The sequence below is a fragment of the Danio aesculapii genome, chromosome 5 (assembly GCF_903798145.1).
Source record: "Danio aesculapii chromosome 5, fDanAes4.1, whole genome shotgun sequence".
Taxonomy (NCBI): Eukaryota; Metazoa; Chordata; class Actinopteri; order Cypriniformes; family Danionidae; genus Danio; species Danio aesculapii.
Window position 1 is genome coordinate 266,644 of NC_079439.1, and position 26,033 is coordinate 292,676.

The following is a 26,033-nucleotide window of genomic DNA, read 5'->3' on the forward strand; positions in this document are numbered from 1 at the left end:
CTTAGTCACGTCTCAGTCATGACGGTCAAGTCACGTTGAGTTTTTTGGATATTTGTCAAGCGTGACTTAAGTCTGACTCTAGTCAAGTCATGTGACTCGAGTGCCCCATCTCTGATAGATAGTAATGCACACCTGGAGAATCGGTGATGTGTCTGCGCTGATGAACTGACCTGCTCCGAATGCGAAGAAGAATGTTTTCTGTGGCTGTTCCTGCAGCAGGGCTGTGACGCGGCGGCCCATGCGCTCATTACGCTTGTAGATCAGCTCACGTCTGAAGTAGCTGTCGATCTGCTGCGCTGTCACCTGATCACTGGGACGCAGAGTCACGTTGTTGAAGTTTGGCACCTGCACACGCGCACACACACACACCCACATGTTTACTGCAGATCCCCACATGGAGCAATACTACAGTAACTTATAGCAAATACTCTAGTGTTTTCAACCATGCTATAGCAGAGTGCTAAAACTGATCTGTTGTGGTGATTCTACAGTTGCTATGGTAACACAACAACTACAGTAATTGATCTGTTGTGGTGATTCTACAGCTGCTATGGTAACACAACAACTACAGTAATTGATCTGTTGTGGTGATTCTACAGCTGCTATGGTAACACAACAACTACAGTAAATTATCTGTTGTGGTGATTTTACAGCTGCTATGGTAACACAACAACTACAGTAAATGATCTGTTGTGGTGATTCTACAGCTGCTATGGTAACACAACAACTACAGTAAATGATCTGTTGTGGTGATTCTACAGTTGCTATGGTAACACAACAACTACAGTAATTGATCTGCTGTGGTGATTCTACAGCTGCTATGGTAACACAACAACTACAGTAATTGATCTGCTGTGGTGATTCTACAGTTGCTATGGTAACACAACAACTACAGTAATTGATCTGCTGTGGTGATTCTATAGTAGCTATGGTAACACAATGACTTTAATAATATAAACAAATGACCCACCCAATACAGTAGTTTTCTACAGCTGTAGGGTATATTATACTACAGTACACCACAGTTTACTATAGTAACACTAGAGTACACTGCAGTGTTTATTGCAGTTGATCAGTTCACTATAGTTAACACTACAGTAAGCTGGAGCACTCATTAACAAAGAACACAGAAGACATTTGAAGAATGTTGGAAACGGGTAGCAATTGACATCCATACCATTCCTACTATAGATAAACCCCGCCCCCTACTCAATATTCAGTTTAAATTGGAAATACATCATCTTATTGAAATAAAACCCCGCCCCTCCTCCATACGTAATGAGCGTGTGTGTATTGCTGCGCATGTGTGTGTGTGTGTGTACGTGCGTGTGTGTACGTGGTGTGTGTGTGTCTGTGTGTGTGTGTGTGTGTGTGTGTGTGTGTGTGTGTGTGTGTGTGTGTGCGAGCACCTGTGTGTTGTCGTGGCTGATGATGGAGTGCAGATCTCCACAGTTGTAGTGTGTGATCAGGTGTTCAGTGGTGTAGGGCACCTGCAGACTGCCGGCCCGCACACTCTCCTGCTGCAGCAGTGTCTGATTCAGAGCGAAGATCACCTGGAACACACACACACACACACACACACACACACACACACACACACGCCTTCATGAGGTTTATGGAGGATTCTAGAGTCCTGGGAACATTGGGCAGTGCCAAGATAAACCTTCTGCTCTACAGTTTTGACTAATGACACACATTATATCGAGCTATCCCTAAAATAATGTTAGTGTGTGTGTGTGTGTGTGTGTGTGTGTGTGTGTTTAGTCTTGTAGATATGAACTCAAAGACTCCACTGGAGCTATTTTAGTCTCCTCCTCCTGAGTCATACATTCAGCTTCAATTAGCATCAAATAATTAAGGCTAAGTTCATTTTTCTGTGTGTTTACGGAGTTAAAGAAGTATCTGCATAAACATCTATTTTCTGCTATAGCTCAGTGAGTGTGTGTGTCTGCGTTCTGCTCAACTCATGTTCATTCATGTTCAACCGTTTTTCCAGGGCTGGGTCGCGGGGGCAAAACCCCAGACTTCCCTCTCCCCAGACACTTTCTCCAGCTCCTCCGGGGGGATCCTGAGGTGTTCCCAGGCCAGCTGAGAGACATAGTCCCTTCAGTGTGTCCTGGGTCTTCCCCGAGGCCTTCTCCCGGTGGGACATGCTTGGAACACCTCCCTAGGTAGGCGTCCAGGAGGCATCAGAAACAGATGCCCGAGCCACCTCGGCTGACTTCTCTGGATGTGGAGGAGCAGCGGCTCTACTCCAAGCTCCTCCCGGGTAACAGAGCTCCTCACCCTATTTATATTAATGTATTATAGCCCATCACATCCACTACGCTCAATTGAGTCTGGACAATTGATTATACTCCCAGAATATCAAAATCAACTGTAGGCGGTAGATCTTTCTCATATCTGGCACCTAAACTCTGGAACAACCTTCCTAGCACGGTTCAGGAAACAGACACAGTGTGTGTGTGTGTGTGTGTGTGTATGTGTGTGTGTGTGTGGCTTGTAATAGGCTGACTAGACTCTGTAACATCCAGCTGGGTGTTTTTAGAAGGCTTATTTAGTCACTTTACATTCTTCCTTGTCCCAGTACGTACCTGCCAAGTGTATAGAAATAATGCTGTTGTGATATATAAACACAATCAGTAGTTGTCAAATGTATTGAGTGGATATCTTTGTAAATCTGACTTTGAAAAAGTCAGTACCTCACCACATGTCATCATGTCTCATCACAAAGGGGCAAACAAAACTGACATTTAGCCTACAGTACTTGCACACCCTACAGTGTTATCTGTTATCTCTCTGATTTGGTAATGTCCAATTTGAACGTGATTTTGGAAACCAGACCTAAATTTAGCAGTAACGGTCGGGTTGGGTAGAAAACAGGGCAGGTCTTGCAGCGGATGAACGAAGACTGAATATACAGCGGGAGCGGTCGGGTGCGGTATAAAAGCTGGCAGAAGCCAACTCTGTTACCTTCAACTCTGTTATCTTCAACTCTGTTATCGTCAACTCTGTTATCGTCAACTCTGTTATCGTCAACTCTGTTATCTTCAACTCTGTTATCTTCAACTCTGTTATCCTTCAACTCTGTTATCTTCAACTCTGTTATCTTCAACTCTGTTATCGTCAACTCTGTTATCTTCAACTCTGTTATCTTCAACTCTGTTATCGTCAACTCTGTTATCTTCAACTCTGTTATCTTCAACTCTGTTATCATCAACTCTGTTATCTTCAACTCTGTTATCTTCAACTCTGTTATCTTCAACTCTGTTATCATCAACTCTGTTATCTTCAACTCTGTTATCTTCAACTCTGTTATCCTCAACTCTGTTATCCTCAACTCTGTTATCGTCAACTCTGTTATCGTCAACTCTGTTATCTTCAACTCTGTTATCGTCAACTCTGTTATCTTCAACTCTGTTATCGTCAACTCTGTTATCTTCAACTCTGTTATCGTCAACTCTGTTATCTTCAACTCTGTTATCTTCAACTCTGTTATCGTCAACTCTGTTATCTTCAACTCTGTTATCTTCAACTCTGTTATCATCAACTCTGTTATCTTCAACTCTGTTATCTTCAACTCTGTTATCTTCAACTCTGTTATCATCAACTCTGTTATCTTCAACTCTGTTATCTTCAACTCTGTTATCCTCAACTCTGTTATCCTCAACTCTGTTATCGTCAACTCTGTTATCGTCAACTCTGTTATCTTCAACTCTGTTATCGTCAACTCTGTTATCCTCAACTCTGTTATCCTCAACTCTGTTATCGTCAACTCTGTTATCGTCAACTCTGTTATCTTCAACTCTGTTATCGTCAACTCTGTTATCTTCAACTCTGTTATCTTCAACTCTGTTATCATCAACTCTGTTATCTTCAACTCTGTTATCTTCAACTCTGTTATCGTCAACTCTGTTATCTTCAACTCTGTTTTCTTCAACTCTGTTATCGTCAACTCTGTTATCGTCAACTCTGTTATCTTCAACTCTGTTATCGTCAACTCTGTTATCGTCAACTCTGTTATCGTCAACTCTGTTATCGTCAACTCTGTTATCGTCAACTCTGTTATCTTCAACTCTGTTATCTTCAACTCTGTTATCTTCAACTCTGTTATCGTCAACTCTGTTATCGTCAACTCTGTTATCGTCAACTCTGTTATCGTCAACTCTGTTGTCGTCAACTTTGTTATCGTCAACTTTGTTATCATCAACTCTGTTATCCTCAACTCTGTTATCCTCAACTCTGTTATCGTCAACTCTGTTATCGTCAACTCTGTTATCTTCAACTCTGTTATCTTCAACTCTGTTATCGTCAACTCTGTTATCTTCAACTCTGTTATCTTCAACTCTGTTATCATCAACTCTGTTATCGTCAACTCTGTTATCTTCAACTCTGTTATCGTCAACTCTGTTATCGTCAACTCTGTTATCGTCAACTCTGTTATCGTCAACTCTGTTATCTTCAACTCTGTTATCGTCAACTCTGTTATCGTCAACTCTGTTATCGTCAACTCTGTTATCGTCAACTCTGTTATCGTCAACTCTGTTATCTTCAACTCTGTTATCTTCAACTCTGTTATCTTCAACTCTGTTATCGTCAACTCTGTTATCGTCAACTCTGTTATCGTCAACTCTGTTATCGTCAACTCTGTTATCGTCAACTCTGTTATCGTCAACTCTGTTATCTTCAACTCTGTTATCTTCAACTCTGTTATCGTCAACTCTGTTATCGTCAACTCTGTTATCGTCAACTCTGTTATCGTCAACTCTGTTATCTTCAACTCTGTTATCTTCAACTCTGTTATCGTCAACTCTGTTATCGTCAACTCTGTTATCGTCAACTCTGTTATCGTCAACTCTGTTATCGTCAACTCTGTTATCTTCAACTCTGTTATCGTCAACTCTGTTATCTTCAACTCTGTTATCTTCAACTCTGTTATCGTCAACTCTGTTATCGTCAACTCTGTTATCTTCAACTCTGTTATCTTCAACTCTGTTATCGTCAACTCTGTTATCGTCAACTCTGTTATCGTCAACTCTGTTATCGTCAACTCTGTTATCGTCAACTCTGTTATCGTCAACTCTGTTATCTTCAACTCTGTTATCCTTCAACTCTGTTATCGTCAACTCTGTTATCCTTCAACTCTGTTATCGTCAACTCTGTTATCGTCAACTTTGTTATCTTCAACCCTGTTATCTTCAACTCTGTTATCCTTCAACTCTGTTATCGTCAACTCTGTTATCCTTCAACTCTGTTATCGTCAACTCTGTTATCGTCAACTCTGTTATCTTCAACTCTGTTATCCTTCAACTCTGTTATCGTCAACTCTGTTATCCTTCAACTCTGTTATCGTCAACTCTGTTATCGTCAACTCTGTTATCGTCAACTTTGTTATCTTCAACTCTGTTATCTTCAACTCTGTTATCCTTCAACTCTGTTATCGTCAACTCTGTTATCCTTAAACTCTGTTATCTTCAACTCTGTTATCTTCAACTCTGTTATCTTCAACTCTGTTATCTTCAACCCTGTTATCGTCAACTCTGTTATCTTCAACCCTGTTACCCTTCAACTCTGTTATCGTCAACTCTGTTATCGTCAACTCTGTTATCTTCAACTCTGTTATCCTTCAACTCTGTTATCGTCAACTCTGTTATCGTCAACTCTGTTATCTTCAACTCTGTTATCTTCAACTCTGTTATCCTTCAACTCTGTTATCGTCAACTCTGTTATCCTTAAACTCTGCTATCGTCAACTCTGTTATCTTCAACTCTGTTATCTTCAACTCTGTTATTGTCAACTCTGTTATCTTCAACCCTGTTATCTTCAACCCTGTTACCCTTCAACTCTGTTATCATCAACTCTGTTATCATCAACTCTGTTATCTTCAACTCTGTTATCCTTCAACTCTGTTATCGTCAACTCTGTTATCCTTCAACTCTGTTATCGTCAACTTTGTTATCTTCAACCCTGTTATCTTCAACCCTGTTACCCTTCAACTCTGTTATCTTCAACCCTGTTATCTTCAACCCTGTTACCCTTCAACTCTGTTATCTTCAACCCTGTTATCTTCAACCCTGTTACCCTTCAACCCTGTTATCTTCAACTCCATTATCTTCAACCCTGTTATCGTCAACTCTGTTATCGTCAACTCTGTTATCTTCAACCCTGTTATCGTCAACTTTGTTATCGTCAACCCTGTTATCGTCAACTCTGTTATCTTCAACCCTGTTATCGTCAACTCTGTTATCGTCAACTCTGTTATCTTCAACTCTGTTATCTTCAACCCTGTTATCGTCAACTTTGTTATCGTCAACCCTGTTATCGTCAACTCTGTTATCTTCAACCCTGTTATCGTCAACTCTGTTATCTTCAACCCTGTTATCGTCAACTCTGTTATCTTCAACCCTGTTACCCTTCAACTCTGTTATCGTCAACTCTGTTATCGTCAACTCTGTTATCGTCAACTCTGTTATCGTCAACTCTGTTATCGTCAACTCTGTTATCTTCAACTCTGTTACCGTCAACTCTGTTATCTTCAACTCTGTTATCTTCAACTCTGTTATCTTCAACCCTGTTATCCTCAACTCTGTTATCGTCAACTCTGTCATCGTCAACTCTGTTATCCTCAACTCTGTTATCTTCAACTCTGTTATCTTCAACTCTGTTATCTTCAACCCTGTTATCCTCAACTCTGTTATCGTCAACTCTGTTATCGTCAACTCTGTTATCTTCAACTCTGTTACCGTCAACTCTGTTATCTTCAACTCTGTTATCGTCAACTCTGTTATCTTCAACTCTGTTATCTTCAACTCTGTTATCATCAACTCTGTTATCTTCAACTCTGTTATCTTCAACTCTGTTATCTTCAACTCTGTTATCTTCAACTCTGTTATCGTCAACTCTGTTATCTTCAACTCTGTTATCTTCAACTCTGTTATCGTCAACTCTGTTATCTTCAACTCTGTTATCGTCAACTCTGTTATCTTCAACTCTGTTATCTTCAACTCTGTTATCATCAACTCTGTTATCTTCAACTCTGTTATCTTCAACTCTGTTATCGTCAACTCTGTTATCTTCAACTCTGTTATCTTCAACTCTGTTATCGTCAACTGTGTTATCTTTAACTCTGTTATCGTCAACTCTGTTATCTTCAACTCTGTTATCTTCAACTCTGTTATCGTCAACTCTGTTATCGTCAACTCTGTTATCTTCAACTCTGTTATCGTCAACTCTGTTATCGTCAACTCTGTTATCTTCAACTCTGTTATCGTCAACTCTGTTATCGTCAACTCTGTTATCGTCAACTCTGTTATCGTCAACTGTTATCGTCAACTCTGTTATCGTCAACTCTGTTATCTTCAACTCTGTTATCGTCAACTCTGTTATCGTCAACTCTGTTATCTTCAACTCTGTTATCGTCAACTCTGTTATCGTCAACTCTGTTATCGTCAACTCTGTTATCTTCAACTCTGTTATCTTCAACTCTGTTATCGTCAACTCTGTTATCTTCAACTCTGTTATCGTCAACTCTGTTATCTTCAACTCTGTTATCTTCAACTCTGTTATCGTCAACTCTGTTATCTTCAACTCTGTTATCTTCAACTCTGTTATCTTCAACTCTGTTATCGTCAACTCTGTTATCTTCAACTCTGTTATCGTCAACTCTGTTATCGTCAACTCTGTTATCGTCAACTCTGTTATCTTCAACTCTGTTATCGTCAACTCTGTTATCGTCAACTCTGTTATCTTCAACTCTGTTATCGTCAACTCTGTTATCGTCAACTCTGTTATCGTCAACTCTGTTATCGTCAACTGTTATCGTCAACTCTGTTATCGTCAACTCTGTTATCTTCAACTCTGTTATCGTCAACTCTGTTATCGTCAACTCTGTTATCTTCAACTCTGTTATCGTCAACTCTGTTATCGTCAACTCTGTTATCGTCAACTCTGTTATCGTCAACTCTGTTATCGTCAACTCTGTTATCGTCAACTCTGTTATCTTCAACTCTGTTATCTTCAACTCTGTTATCTTCAACTCTGTTATCGTCAACTCTGTTATCGTCAACTCTGTTATCGTCAACTCTGTTATCTTCAACTCTGTTATCGTCAACTCTGTTATCGTCAACTCTGTTATCGTCAACTCTGTTATCGTCAACTCTGTTATCGTCAACTCTGTTATCTTCAACTCTGTTATCTTCAACTCTGTTATCTTCAACTCTGTTATCGTCAACTCTGTTATCGTCAACTCTGTTATCGTCAACTTTGTTATCTTCAACCCTGTTATCTTCAACTCTGTTATCCTTCAACTCTGTTATCGTCAACTCTGTTATCCTTCAACTCTGTTATCGTCAACTCTGTTATCGTCAACTCTGTTATCTTCAACTCTGTTATCCTTCAACTCTGTTATCGTCAACTCTGTTATCCTTCAACTCTGTTATCGTCAACTCTGTTATCCTTCAACTCTGTTATCCTTCAACTCTGTTATCGTCAACTCTGTTATCCTTCAACTCTGTTATCGTCAACTCTGTTATCGTCAACTCTGTTATCTTCAACTCTGTTATCTTCAACTCTGTTATCGTCAACTCTGTTATCCTTAAACTCTGTTATCTTCAACTCTGTTATCTTCAACTCTGTTATCTTCAACCCTGTTATCGTCAACTCTGTTATCTTCAACCCTGTTACCCTTCAACTCTGTTATCGTCAACTCTGTTATCGTCAACTCTGTTATCTTCAACTCTGTTATCGTCAACTCTGTTATCCTTCAACTCTGTTATCGTCAACTCTGTTATCGTCAACTCTGTTATCGTCAACTCTGTTATCTTCAACTCTGTTATCCTTCAACTCTGTTATCGTCAACTCTGTTATCCTTCAACTCTGTTATCGTCAACTCTGTTATCGTCAACTCTGTTATCGTCAACTTTGTTATCTTCAACTCTGTTATCTTCAACTCTGTTATCCTTCAACTCTGTTATCGTCAACTCTGTTATCCTTAAACTCTGTTATCTTCAACTCTGTTATCTTCAACTCTGTTATCTTCAACTCTGTTATCTTCAACCCTGTTATCGTCAACTCTGTTATCTTCAACCCTGTTACCCTTCAACTCTGTTATCGTCAACTCTGTTATCGTCAACTCTGTTATCTTCAACTCTGTTATCCTTCAACTCTGTTATCATCAACTCTGTTATCTTCAACCCTGTTACCCTTCAACTCTGTTATCGTCAACTCTGTTATCGTCAACTCTGTTATCTTCAACTCTGTTATCTTCAACTCTGTTATCTTCAACTCTGTTATCCTTCAACTCTGTTATCGTCAACTCTGTTATCCTTAAACTCTGCTATCGTCAACTCTGTTATCTTCAACTCTGTTATCTTCAACTCTGTTATTGTCAACTCTGTTATCTTCAACCCTGTTATCTTCAACCCTGTTACCCTTCAACTCTGTTATCATCAACTCTGTTATCATCAACTCTGTTATCTTCAACTCTGTTATCCTTCAACTCTGTTATCGTCAACTCTGTTATCCTTCAACTCTGTTATCGTCAACTCTGTTATCTTCAACTCTGTTATCTTCAACCCTGTTATCGTCAACTTTGTTATCTTCAACCCTGTTATCTTCAACCCTGTTATCTTCAACCCTGTTACCCTTCAACTCTGTTATCTTCAACCCTGTTATCTTCAACCCTGTTATCTTCAACCCTGTTACCCTTCAACTCTGTTATCGTCAACTCTGTTATCGTCAACTCTGTTATCTTCAACCCTGTTATCTTCAACCCTGTTACCCTTCAACTCTGTTATCTTCAACTCTGTTATCGTCAACCCTGTTACCCTTCAACTCTGTTATCTTCAACCCTGTTATCTTCAACCCTGTTACCCTTCAACTCTGTTATCTTCAACTCTGTTATCGTCAACTCTGTTATCTTCAACCCTGTTATCGTCAACTCTGTTATCGTCAACTCTGTTATCTTCAACCCTGTTATCGTCAACTTTGTTATCGTCAACCCTGTTATCGTCAACTCTGTTATCTTCAACCCTGTTATCGTCAACTCTGTTATCGTCAACTCTGTTATCTTCAACTCTGTTATCTTCAACCCTGTTATCGTCAACTTTGTTATCGTCAACCCTGTTATCGTCAACTCTGTTATCTTCAACCCTGTTATCGTCAACTCTGTTATCTTCAACCCTGTTATCGTCAACTCTGTTATCTTCAACCCTGTTACCCTTCAACTCTGTTATCGTCAACTCTGTTATCGTCAACTCTGTTATCGTCAACTCTGTTATCGTCAACTCTGTTATCTTCAACTCTGTTATCGTCAACTCTGTTATCTTCAACCCTGTTATCCTCAACTCTGTTATCGTCAACTCTGTTATCGTCAACTCTGTTATCTTCAACTCTGTTACCGTCAACTCTGTTATCTTCAACTCTGTTATCGTCAACTCTGTTATCTTCAACTCTGTTATCTTCAACTCTGTTATCATCAACTCTGTTATCTTCAACTCTGTTATCTTCAACTCTGTTATCTTCAACTCTGTTATCTTCAACTCTGTTATCGTCAACTCTGTTATCTTCAACTCTGTTATCTTCAACTCTGTTATCGTCAACTCTGTTATCTTCAACTCTGTTATCGTCAACTCTGTTATCTTCAACTCTGTTATCTTCAACTCTGTTATCATCAACTCTGTTATCTTCAACTCTGTTATCTTCAACTCTGTTATCGTCAACTCTGTTATCTTCAACTCTGTTATCTTCAACTCTGTTATCGTCAACTCTGTTATCTTTAACTCTGTTATCGTCAACTCTGTTATCTTCAACTCTGTTATCTTCAACTCTGTTATCATCAACTCTGTTATCGTCAACTCTGTTATCTTCAACTCTGTTATCGTCAACTCTGTTATCGTCAACTCTGTTATCTTCAACTCTGTTATCGTCAACTCTGTTATCGTCAACTCTGTTATTGTCAACTCTGTTATCGTCAACTGTTATCGTCAACTCTGTTATCGTCAACTCTGTTATCTTCAACTCTGTTATCGTCAACTCTGTTATCGTCAACTCTGTTATCTTCAACTCTGTTATCGTCAACTCTGTTATCGTCAACTCTGTTATCGTCAACTCTGTTATCTTCAACTCTGTTATCTTCAACTCTGTTATCGTCAACTCTGTTATCTTCAACTCTGTTATCGTCAACTCTGTTATCTTCAACTGTTATCTTCAACTCTGTTATCATCAACTCTGTTATCTTCAACTCTGTTATCTTCAACTCTGTTATCGTCAACTCTGTTATCTTCAACTCTGTTATCTTCAACTCTGTTATCTTCAACTCTGTTATCGTCAACTCTGTTATCTTCAACTCTGTTATCGTCAACTCTGTTATCTTCAACTCTGTTATCTTCAACTCTGTTATCGTCAACTCTGTTATCTTCAACTCTGTTATCGTCAACTCTGTTATCTTCAACTCTGTTATCTTCAACTCTGTTATCATCAACTCTGTTATCTTCAACTCTGTTATCTTCAACTCTGTTATCGTCAACTCTGTTATCGTCAACTCTGTTATCTTCAACTCTGTTATCGTCAACTCTGTTATCGTCAACTCTGTTATCGTCAACTCTGTTATCGTCAACTCTGTTATCGTCAACTCTGTTATCGTCAACTCTGTTATCTTCAACTCTGTTATCTTCAACTCTGTTATCGTCAACTCTGTTATCGTCAACTCTGTTATCGTCAACTCTGTTATCTTCAACTCTGTTATCGTCAACTCTGTTATCGTCAACTCTGTTATCGTCAACTCTGTTATCTTCAACTCTGTTATCTTCAACTCTGTTATCTTCAACTCTGTTATCGTCAACTCTGTTATCGTCAACTCTGTTATCGTCAACTTTGTTATCTTCAACCCTGTTATCTTCAACTCTGTTATCCTTCAACTCTGTTATCGTCAACTCTGTTATCCTTCAACTCTGTTATCGTCAACTCTGTTATCGTCAACTCTGTTATCTTCAACTCTGTTATCCTTCAACTCTGTTATCGTCAACTCTGTTATCCTTCAACTCTGTTATCGTCAACTCTGTTATCGTCAACTCTGTTATCCTTCAACTCTGTTATCCTTCAACTCTGTTATCGTCAACTCTGTTATCCTTCAACTCTGTTATCGTCAACTCTGTTATCGTCAACTCTGTTATCTTCAACTCTGTTATCTTCAACTCTGTTATCGTCAACTCTGTTATCCTTAAACTCTGTTATCTTCAACTCTGTTATCTTCAACTCTGTTATCTTCAACCCTGTTATCGTCAACTCTGTTATCTTCAACCCTGTTACCCTTCAACTCTGTTATCGTCAACTCTGTTATCGTCAACTCTGTTATCTTCAACTCTGTTATCGTCAACTCTGTTATCCTTCAACTCTGTTATCGTCAACTCTGTTATCGTCAACTCTGTTATCTTCAACTCTGTTATCCTTCAACTCTGTTATCGTCAACTCTGTTATCCTTCAACTCTGTTATCGTCAACTCTGTTATCGTCAACTCTGTTATCTTCAACTCTGTTATCTTCAACTCTGTTATCTTCAACTCTGTTATCCTTCAACTCTGTTATCGTCAACTCTGTTATCCTTAAACTCTGCTATCGTCAACTCTGTTATCTTCAACTCTGTTATCTTCAACTCTGTTATCGTCAACTCTGTTATCTTCAACCCTGTTATCTTCAACCCTGTTACCCTTCAACTCTGTTATCATCAACTCTGTTATCATCAACTCTGTTATCTTCAACTCTGTTATCCTTCAACTCTGTTATCGTCAACTCTGTTATCCTTCAACTCTGTTATCGTCAACTCTGTTATCTTCAACTCTGTTATCTTCAACCCTGTTATCTTCAACCCTGTTATCTTCAACCCTGTTATCTTCAACCCTGTTATCTTCAACCCTGTTACCCTTCAACTCTGTTATCTTCAACCCTGTTATCTTCAACCCTGTTACCCTTCAACTCTGTTATCTTCAACTCCGTTATCTTCAACCCTGTTATCGTCAACTCTGTTATCGTCAACTCTGTTATCTTCAACCCTGTTATCGTCAACTTTGTTATCGTCAACTCTGTTATCTTCAACCCTGTTATCGTCAACTCTGTTATCGTCAACTCTGTTATCTTCAACCCTGTTATCGTCAACTTTGTTATCGTCAACCCTGTTATCGTCAACCCTGTTACCCTTCAACTCTGTTATCGTCAACTCTGTTATCGTCAACTCTGTTATCGTCAACTCTGTTATCTTCAACTCTGTTATCGTCAACTCTGTTATCTTCAACCCTGTTACCCTTCAACTCTGTTATCGTCAACTCTGTTATCGTCAACTCTGTTATCTTCAACTCTGTTATCATCAACTCTGTTATCTTCAACTCTGTTATCCTCAACTCTGTTATCCTCAACTCTGTTATCGTCAACTCTGTTATCGTCAACTCTGTTATCTTCAACTCTGTTATCCTCAACTCTGTTATCGTCAACTCTGTTATCGTCAACTCTGTTATCGTCAACTCTGTTATCTTCAACTCTGTTATCGTCAACTCTGTTATCTTCAACCCTGTTACCCTTCAACTCTGTTATCGTCAACTCTGTTATCGTCAACTCTGTTATCTTCAACTCTGTTATCATCAACTCTGTTATCTTCAACTCTGTTATCCTCAACTCTGTTATCCTCAACTCTGTTATCCTCAACTCTGTTATCGTCAACTCTGTTATCGTCAACTCTGTTATCTTCAACTCTGTTATCGTCAACTCTGTTATCCTTCAACTCTGTTATCGTCAACTCTGTTATCGTCAACTCTGTTATCGTCAACTCTGTTATCTTCAACTCTGTTATCCTTCAACTCTGTTATCGTCAACTCTGTTATCCTTCAACTCTGTTATCGTCAACTCTGTTATCGTCAACTCTGTTATCTTCAACTCTGTTATCTTCAACTCTGTTATCCTTCAACTCTGTTATCGTCAACTCTGTTATCCTTAAACTCTGCTATCGTCAACTCTGTTATCTTCAACTCTGTTATCTTCAACTCTGTTATCGTCAACTCTGTTATCTTCAACTCTGTTATCATCAACTCTGTTATCTTCAACTCTGTTATCCTTCAACTCTGTTATCGTCAACTCTGTTATCCTTCAACTCTGTTATCTTCAACCCTGTTATCGTCAACTTTGTTATCTTCAACCCTGTTATCTTCAACCCTGTTATCTTCAACCCTGTTACCCTTCAACTCTGTTATCTTCAACTCCGTTATCTTCAACCCTGTTATCGTCAACTCTGTTATCGTCAACTCTGTTATCTTCAACCCTGTTATCGTCAACTTTGTTATCGTCAACTCTGTTATCTTCAACCCTGTTATCGTCAACTCTGTTATCGTCAACTCTGTTATCTTCAACCCTGTTATCGTCAACTTTGTTATCGTCAACCCTGTTATCGTCAACCCTGTTATCTTCAACCCTGTTATCGTCAACCCTGTTATCTTCAACCCTGTTATCGTCAACTCTGTTATCTTCAACCCTGTTATCGTCAACTCTGTTATCGTCAACTCTGTTATCGTCAACTCTGTTATCGTCAACTCTGTTATCGTCAACTCTGTTATCTTCAACTCTGTTATCGTCAACTCTGTTATCTTCAACCCTGTTACCCTTCAACTCTGTTATCGTCAACTCTGTTATCGTCAACTCTGTTATCTTCAACTCTGTTATCATCAACTCTGTTATCTTCAACTCTGTTATCCTCAACTCTGTTATCCTCAACTCTGTTATCGTCAACTCTGTTATCGTCAACTCTGTTATCGTCAACTCTGTTATCGTCAACTCTGTTATCTTCAACTCTGTTATCGTCAACTCTGTTATCTTCAACTCTGTTATCCTCAACTCTGTTATCCTCAACTCTGTTATCCTCAACTCTGTTATCGTCAACTCTGTTATCGTCAACTCTGTTATCTTCAACCCTGTTACCCTTCAACTCTGTTATCGTCAACTCTGTTATCGTCAACTCTGTTATCTTCAACTCTGTTATCATCAACTCTGTTATCTTCAACTCTGTTATCCTCAACTCTGTTATCCTCAACTCTGTTATCGTCAACTCTGTTATCGTCAACTCTGTTATCCTCAACTCTGTTATCGTCAACTCTGTTATCGTCAACTCTGTTATCTTCAACTCTGTTATCGTCAACTCTGTTATCCTCAACTCTGTTATCCTCAACTCTGTTATCCTCAACTCTGTTATCGTCAACTCTGTTATCTTCAACCCTGTTATTGTCAACTCTGTTATCGTCAACTCTGTTATCGTCAACTCTGTTATCGTCAACTCTGTTATCGTCAACCCTGTTATCGTCAACCCTGTTATCGTCAACTCTGTTATCTTCAACTCTGTTATCCTCAACTCTGTTATTCTCAACTCTGTTATCGTCAACTCTGTTATCTTCAACCCTGTTATCGTCAACTCTGTTATCGTCAACTCTGTTATCGTCAACTCTGTTATCGTCAACTCTGTTATCGTCAACTCTGTTATCTTCAACTCTGTTATCGTCAACTCTGTTATCGTCAACTCTGTTATCTTCAACCCTGTTATCCTCAACCCTGTTATCCTCAACCCTGTTATCGTCAACTCTGTTATCGTCAACTCTGTTATCCTCAACTCTGTTATCCTCAACTCTGTTATCCTCAACTCTGTTATCCTCAACTCTGTTATCGTCAACTCTGTTATCTTCAACCCTGTTATCCTCAACTCTGTTATCGTCAACTCTGTTATCGTCAACTCTGTTATCGTCAACTCTGTTATCCTCAACTCTGTTATCGTCAACTCTGTTATCGTCAACTCTGTTATCGTCAACTCTGTTATCGTCAACTCTGTTATCCTCAACTCTGTTATCCTCAACTCTGTTATCCTCAACTCTGTTATCGTCAACTCTGTTATCTTCAACCCTGTTATCCTCAACTCTGTTATCCTCAACTCTGTTATCCTCAACTCTGTTATTGTCAACTGTTACTGTCATAGTGTTGTGTTTCAGAAATGCCATGTCTGCTCTGAGATTAGCATCTGTTGTGTTATCAGTGTAGACTTCACAGAGCAGCGTCTGTAGGGTTTATTTTAAATCTGTTTCACAAATAATTATAAAAAACCTACAAGTGACTAATCGACATGAATATAACTGATGAAAACAGCTTTACACAGACAGAGGTGCGCACTGATGTGAAGATCTGTGTGTGTGTGTGTGTGTGTGTGTGTGGGAGAGCTGCTGGAGCGTGAGTGAATCTCTCAGATCAAAGGCTCAGTGAGAGTTTCTCTCAATTAGTTCTAGCTGATGCTTTCTGTTGCTTTTGCTGCTGCAGCTCATCATTGTGTCACCGTGAAATTCACCACACACACTCGCACACATGTATCACACTCTCACTCACTCACTCACTCACTCACTCACACAAACGCGCACACACAAACACTCATTCTCACACTCTCTCTCTCTCTCTCTCTCTCTCTCACTCACACACACATACACACACACACACACACTCACACACACACACACACACACACTCTTTTCATCAGTGCGCTGTCTCCTCATTGTGTTGTCAGTATGGGGGGGCTCGTCCGGGATGCAGTGCAGCTCCAGCAGATGCCTTCATGTGTGGAACAAAGAGTCTGGTCTTTCATCCGCCGCTCATCAAAGCCACTGCTCTGCATCTGAAAGCGCACCGGCTTTACGCTCCTCACATTAGCCTAGCGCCACCCCGCGCGCCTCTCGAACCCGCGCACAAAACCCGTGCACCTCCTGCTCCCTTTCAGCCCGAAATCATCTCGAAAGTAAATGAAATCACAGTGAAAGAGGCTGAACGAATGCGGATTCCGCGGCTCCGTTGTGTCCGTCCCGTGGGTCACCGGACACATTCACTCACTCACACACACTCACACACACCATAGCGGCCCAAACCAAAGCCCTGCGGCACTATGAGAGTCAAACGCGCTGCTTTCAGATGGAAATGAGCAGAAAACACTTCAAAAAAGCGCGTTTAAAGGTGAAGTGTGTGAAATTTTATTTATTTATTTTTTACATGGCTAATAGTGGATATGAATAATGCTGGAGAGCGAACAGGTTTCCCAAACACTCCTGCTGAACTCAGAGAAACACTCCCGGAGATCTTCATCATCAGGATACAGATTTATGACGGCAGTGGCTTGTGTCTCTTTCTAGTCCAGATATCTACAAACCCATAAATCAGTCAGCATTTTCTGGACAAGTAAAAAATATAGTCTTGAGTTCAGATATAATGAGACTAAATGAAGAGAGTTTATCATTAAAACAAGCTGAATAATCTGACAATAGAGGACACACACACACACGCACTCACACACACACACACACACACACAGTAAGGGCAAGGCCAGAACTGGTAAAATAGCCGCATTTCCGCTGTCGGGCCAGTGTGATCCAGGGCTTTTATTGGGCTGGGCTGGGCCAATCGCCCTGGGAGGTTGAAAAGTGAGGCCGAAAATATGCTGCGTTTCCACTGTCGGGCTAGTAGCTCGCACCCCGTCATGCAAACCCCGCCCACAGAACACCCCCCCCAATCAAACGTCACACAACCCGCCCAGTTCAGCAGGAATCAGACAGATAAAGCAGACCACATCATCACCAAACCATTAAACTGAAGGAAAACAAACAGAAGAGCCGTTACAGTACAGCACTACACTATATGTCTATAAGCACAGTTACAGTACAGCAGTACACTATATGTCTATACGCACAGTTACAGTACAGCAGTACACTATATGTCTATACGCACAGTTACTGTACAGCAGTACACTATATGTCTATACGCACAGTTACTGTACAGCAGTACACTATATGTCTATACGCACAGTTACTGTACAGCAGTACACTATATGTCTATACGCACAGTTACTGTACAGCAGTACACTATATGTCTATACGCACAGTTACTGTACAGCAGTACACTATATGTCTATACGCACAGTTACTGTACAGCAGTACACTATATGTCTATACGCACAGTTACTGTACAGCAGTACACTATATGTCTATACGCACAGTTACAGTACAGCAGTACACTATATGTCTATACGCACAGTTACTGTACAGCAGTACACTATATGTCTATACGCACAGTTACTGTACAGCAGTACACTATATGTCTATACGCACAGTTACTGTACAGCAGTACACTATATGTCTATACGCACAGTTACTGTACAGCAGTACACTATATGTCTATACGCACAGTTACTGTACAGCAGTACACTATATGTCTATACGCACAGTTACAGTACAGCAGTACACTATATGTCTATACGCACAGTTACTGTACAGCAGTACACTATATGTCTATACGCACAGTTACAGTACAGCAGTACACTATATGTCTATACGCACAGTTACAGTACAGCAGTACACTATATGTCTATACGCACAGTTACTGTACAGCAGTACACTATATGTCTATACGCACAGTTACAGTACAGCACTACACTATATGTCTATACGCACAGTTACTGTACAGCAGTACACTATATGTCTATACGCACAGTTACTGTACAGCACTACACTATATGTCTATACGCACAGTTACTGTACAGCAGTACACTATATGTCTATACGCACAGTTACTGTACAGCACTACACTATATGTCTATACGCACAGTTACAGTACAGCACTACACTATATGTCTATACGCACAGTTACAGTACAGCACTACACTATATGTCTATACGCACAGTTACAGTACAGCACTACACTATATGTCTATACGCACAGTTACAGTACAGCAGTACACTATATGTCTATACGCACAGTTACAGTACAGCAGTACACTATATGTCTATACGCACAGTTACAGTACAGCAGTACACTATATGTCTATACGCACAGTTACTGTACAGCAGTACACTATATGTCTATACGCACAGTTACAGTACAGCAGTACACTATATGTCTATACGCACAGTTACTGTACAGCAGTACACTATATGTCTATACGCACAGTTACAGTACAGCAGTACACTATATGTCTATACGCACAGTTACAGTACAGCAGTACACTATATGTCTATACGCACAGTTACTGTACAGCACTACACTATATGTCTATACGCACAGTTACTGTACAGCAGTACACTATATGTCTATACGCACAGTTACTGTACAGCAGTACACTATATGTCTATACGCACAGTTACAGTACAGCAGTACACTATATGTCTATACGCACAGTTACTGTACAGCAGTACACTATATGTCTATACGCACAGTTACAGTACAGCAGTACACTATATGTCTATACGCACAGTTACTGTACAGCAGTACACTATATGTCTATACGCACAGTTACAGTACAGCAGTACACTATATGTCTATACGCACAGTTACAGTACAGCAGTACACTATATGTCTATACGCACAGTTACTGTACAGCAGTACACTATATGTCTATACGCACAGTTACAGTACAGCAGTACACTATATGTCTATACGCACAGTTACTGTACAGCACTACACTATATGTCTATACGCACAGTACTGTACAGCAGTACACTATATGTCTATACGAACAGTTACAGTACAGCAGTACACTATATGTCTATCGCACAGTTACATGTACAGCAGTACAGTATATGTCTATACGCACAGTTACAGTACAGCACTACACTATATGTCTATACGCACAGTACAGTACAGCACGTACACTATATGTCTATACGCACAGTTACAGTACAGCAGTACACTCTATGTCTATACGCACAGTACCAGTTCAACATAAGGTCTATACGCACAGTTACAGTACAGCAGTAATATGTCTATCCGCACAGTTACAGTACAGCAGTACACTATAGTCTATACGCCACAGTTACTGTCCAGCAGTACCACTATATGTCTATACGCACAGTTACAGTACAGCAGTACACTATATGTCTATACGCACAGTTACTGTACAGCAGTACACTATATGTCTATACGCCACAGTTACAGTACAGCAGTACACTATATGTCTATACGCACAGTTACTGTACAGCCCTACACTATATGTCTATACGCACAGTTACTGTACAGCAGTACACTATATGTCTATACGCACAGTTACTGTACAGCACTACACTATATGTCTATACGCACAGTTACAGTACAGCACTACACTATATGTCTATACGCACAGTTACAGTACAGCACTACACTATATGTCTATACGCACAGTTACAGTACAGCAGTACACTATATGTCTATACGCACAGTTACAGTACAGCAGTACACTATATGTCTATACGCACAGTTACAGTACAGCAGTACACTATATGTCTATACGCACAGTTACAGTACAGCAGTACACTATATGTCTATACGCACAGTTACAGTACAGCAGTACACTATATGTCTATACGCACAGTTACTGTACAGCAGTACACTATATGTCTATACGCACAGTTACAGTACAGCAGTACACTATATGTCTATACGCACAGTTACAGTACAGCAGTACACTATATGTCTATACGCACAGTTACAGTACAGCAGTACACTATATGTCTATACGCACAGTTACTGTACAGCAGTACACTATATGTCTATACGCACAGTTACAGTACAGCAGTACACTATATGTCTATACGCACAGTTACAGTACAGCAGTACACTATATGTCTATACGCACAGTTACAGTACAGCAGTACACTATATGTCTATACGCACAGTTACTGTACAGCACTACACTATATGTCTATACGCACAGTTACTGTACAGCAGTACACTATATGTCTATACGCACAGTTACTGTACAGCAGTACACTATATGTCTATACGCACAGTTACTGTACAGCAGTACACTATATGTCTATACGCACAGTTACTGTACAGCACTACACTATATGTCTATACGCACAGTTACTGTACAGCAGTACACTATATGTCTATACGCACAGTTACTGTACAGCACTACACTATATGTCTATACGCACAGTTACAGTACAGCAGTACACTATATGTCTATACGCACAGTTACTGTACAGCAGTACACTATATGTCTATACGCACAGTTACTGTACAGCAGTACACTATATGTCTATACGCACAGTTACTGTACAGCACTACACTATATGTCTATACGCACAGTTACAGTACAGCAGTACACTATATGTCTATACGCACAGTTACTGTACAGCAGTACACTATATGTCTATACGCACAGTTACTGTACAGCAGTACACTATATGTCTATACGCACAGTTACTGTACAGCACTACACTATATGTCTATACGCACAGTTACTGTACAGCAGTACACTATATGTCTATACGCACAGTTACTGTACAGCAGTACACTATATGTCTATACGCACAGTTACTGTACAGCAGTACACTATATGTCTATACGCACAGTTACTGTACAGCAGTACACTATATGTCTATACGCACAGTTACTGTACAGCACTACACTATATGTCTATACGCACAGTTACTGTACAGCAGTACACTATATGTCTATACGCACAGTTACTGTACAGCACTACACTATATGTCTATACGCACAGTTACAGTACAGCAGTACACTATATGTCTATACGCACAGTTACTGTACAGCAGTACACTATATGTCTATACGCACAGTTACTGTACAGCAGTACACTATATGTCTATACGCACAGTTACTGTACAGCACTACACTATATGTCTATACGCACAGTTACAGTACAGCAGTACACTATATGTCTATACGCACAGTTACAGTACAGCAGTACACTATATGTCTATACGCACAGTTACTGTACAGCAGTACACTATATGTCTATACGCACAGTTACTGTACAGCAGTACACTATATGTCTATACGCACAGTTACTGTACAGCACTACACTATATGTCTATACGCACAGTTACAGTACAGCACTACACTATATGTCTATACGCACAGTTACTGTACAGCAGTACACTATATGTCTATACGCACAGTTACAGTACAGCAGTACACTATATGTCTATACGCACAGTTACTGTACAGCAGTACACTATATGTCTATACGCACAGTTACTGTACAGCAGTACACTATATGTCTATACGCACAGTTACTGTACAGCACTACACTATATGTCTATACGCACAGTTACAGTACAGCAGTACACTATATGTCTATACGCACAGTTACAGTACAGCAGTACACTATATGTCTATACGCACAGTTACAGTACAGCAGTACACTATATGTCTATACGCACAGTTACAGTACAGCAGTACACTATATGTCTATACGCACAGTTACAGTACAGCAGTACACTATATGTCTATACGCACAGTTACTGTACAGCAGTACACTATATGTCTATACGCACAGGCCTGTGTCTCATTCAGTATATTAGTTAACTCGCCGACCGCCTGTTGGCATGGCACATCGAGTGGTCTCACCACTAACAGAAGGATGACCCAGCGCACCATCCATGATGTAAAACCACAGAAATCTTCAGCTAATAACTCAGGATAAAATGTATTTCATAACATCCTCACCTCACATAACATCCTCACTTTGATAGACGCCATCAAACATTTAGCCCAAATGCTCCAGAGAGACCTGAAACATGAATATTTCCCTGCGCTATACGACACAGAATAATTTAAGGATGTTGCAGATTATTCAGTGATCTTAAGTGAAGTGTTTCAGTGTTTCAGTGTTCAGTGTTTCAGACATCAGAGCCAGTAATGGCTATTGCCTATATATCATGTGCTCAGCAGATATCCACTAATAGAGCTCTACATCTAACATTTGATGTTTTATTATACCACATCATATAAACACTTGTTTGAGGACATTAAACACACGTCTTCCCTGCAGTTTTCCCTGATGTGTTTGTAAAGCAGCGCTGCAGGACTGATGACAGGTTGTTTTAAAACAGAATTAAAGCCATATCATGACTGGCTCAATCATTCTCCGCCAGTCTCAGATCAGTAGTGATCAGCAGTGTGTAGTGTAGAGCCGTGAGGGGGCTGTGATCCGGCATTAACATCTCTGTGGATCCCCACCCCTTAACCCAACCATAGGTGTACACACACACACACACACACACACACACACGCATATTTACACTGTCAGGCAGAATCAGTGTCAGTCTGGAGTACACTCACTGTGCTTTGATTGACAGCTTCATCCAGCCCACACACACTACCTTAGCCAATCAGATTTCAAGAACCACTGAGTCAATAAACACAACTGTGTTAAAGACACATCAGGAACTCTGTCACACTGCACAGCTCTGCTCATGACACACACACACACACACGCACACACACACACACACACACACACACAAACATGCATACACACTCAGGGTCTTGATGTCTCTGGCTGTAAAAGCGCTGCTGTGTGTGTGTGTGTGTGTGTGTGTGTGCGTGTGTGTGTGTGTGTGTGTGTCTGAAACCCACAGAAATGATGTGCATGTGGACACCAGCCAGAGGACCACTGCGGTTCAGTAACTCTGCAGCATTAATGTAGACACACACACACACACACACACACACACACACACACACACACATAAACACACACACACGTACAGTACATGCTCATACACACAGACATATGAGGAACACAGCTCCTGTGGATTTGTGGAGTTTGACAGAGGAATTCTGAATAATGTGGAGGAGCTGAAGAACAACAGACACACACTGACTGACACTACACAACACCACAACACAACAACACTGCAACAACACCTCAACACTACAAACCCTACAGAACACTACAGCAACACATCACACACTACAACACAACACAATATGACCACACGACAACAAGACTACGGCTACATGTCAACACTACAAGCCAACAATGCTAAAATACCACAACACCACATTACAGCACTACAATGCCACAACATAACAACACAACAATATAACACTACAACATGACAACACTACAACAGCACTAAAGCAAACAACGAGAACATGTAAACACTGTGACATGACAACCACGTCAACACTACAACACAACAAACTACAATAACATAAAATAACAACACAACACTACAATACAACGCCTCAACACCACAACATCACAACACTACAACAACATGACAAAAAGCAACACCTCACTACTACAACAACACTACAAAACCACAACATTACAACATGACAACACCACGTCAACACTACAACATTACACTACAACACCTCAACATGACAACACTACAACATGACAACACTACAACAATATGACAAAAAACACCACACTACTACAACAATTACAACATGACATGTCAACACTACTACACTACTACAACTTGACAAAACCACATTACAACATGACAACACCATGTTAACACTACACTACAACACCTCAACACAAGAACATGACAACACTACAACAACATGACAAAAAACAACACCTCACTACTCCAACAACTCTACAAAACCACAACATTACAACACGACAACAACATGACAACACTACAACTCTACAAAACCACAACATGACAACAATACAACAACATGACAACACTACAACAACTCTACAAAACCACAACATTACAACATGACAACACTACAACTCTACAAAACCACAACATTACAACATGACAACAACATGACAACACTAGAACAACTCTACAAAACCACAACATTACAACACGACAACAACATGACAACACTACAACTCTACAAAACCACAACATGACAACAATACAACAACATGACAACACTACAACAACTCTACAAAACCACAACATTACAACATGACAACACTACAACTCTACAAAACCACAACATTACAACATGACAACAACATGACAACACTAGAACAACTCTACAAAACCACAACATTACAACATGACAACAACATGACAACACTACAACAACTCTACAAAACCACAACATTACAACATGACAACAACATGACAACACTACAACAACTCTACAAAACCACATTACAACATGACAACAACATGACAACACTACAACTCTACAAAACCACAACATGACAACAACATGACAACACTACAACAACTCTACAAAACCACAACATGACAACACTACAACTCTACAAAACCACAACATTACAACATAACAACAACATGACAACACTAGAACAACTCTACAAAACCACAACATTACAACATGACAACACTACAACAACTCTACAAAACCACAACATTACAACATGACAACAACATGACAACACTACAACAACTCTACAAAACCACAACATGACAACACTACAACTCTACAAAACCACAACATTACAACATGACAACAACATGACAACACTACAACTCTACAAAACCACAACATTACAACTTGTCAACACTACATTACAACACCTCAACACTACAACATGACAAGAAACAACACCTCACCACTACGACACCTCTAGAGAACCACAACATTACAACATGACATGTCAACGCAACATGACAACACAACAATTTAGTCTGACAACACAACAAGTCAACAATACAACCTGACAACTCAACACTACAACACAATATGACCACACTACAACATGTCAACTCTACAACATGACAACACTACAAAAACTATGACACATGTCACCACCACAACAACATAACAGGTCTACACTACAACACCACAACACAATATGACCACACGACAACAAGACTACGGCTACATGTCAACACTACAAGCCAACAATGCTAAAATACCACAACACCACATTACAGCACTACAATGCCACAACATAACAACACAACAATATAACACTACAACATGACAACACTACAACAGCACTAAAGCAAACAACGAGAACATGTAAACACTGTGACATGACAACCACGTCAACACTACAACACAACAAACTACAATAACATAAAATAACAACACAACACTACAATACAACGCCTCAACACCACAACATCACAACACTACAACAACATGACAAAAAGCAACACCTCACTACTACAACAACACTACAAAACCACAACATTACAACATGACAACACCACGTCAACACTACAACATTACACTACAACACCTCAACACTACAACATGACAACACTACAACATGACAACACTACAACAATATGACAA

At 39.9% G+C, this 26,033-nt stretch overlaps 1 protein-coding gene across 1 annotated transcript in view; it reads right to left on the bottom strand.

Moving 5' to 3' along the window:
• The window catches only part of trabd2a (TraB domain containing 2A), an 82,817-nt gene that overhangs the window by 32,241 nt on the left and 24,543 nt on the right, over window positions 1-26,033 (bottom strand). The window contains exons 3-4 of the mRNA XM_056457185.1: window positions 1,410-1,553; window positions 171-345 (exon numbers count right to left, since the gene is read on the bottom strand). Coding sequence (XP_056313160.1) covers window positions 171-345; window positions 1,410-1,553 — 319 coding nt within the window. The remainder of the gene's footprint in view (window positions 1-170; window positions 346-1,409; window positions 1,554-26,033) is intronic.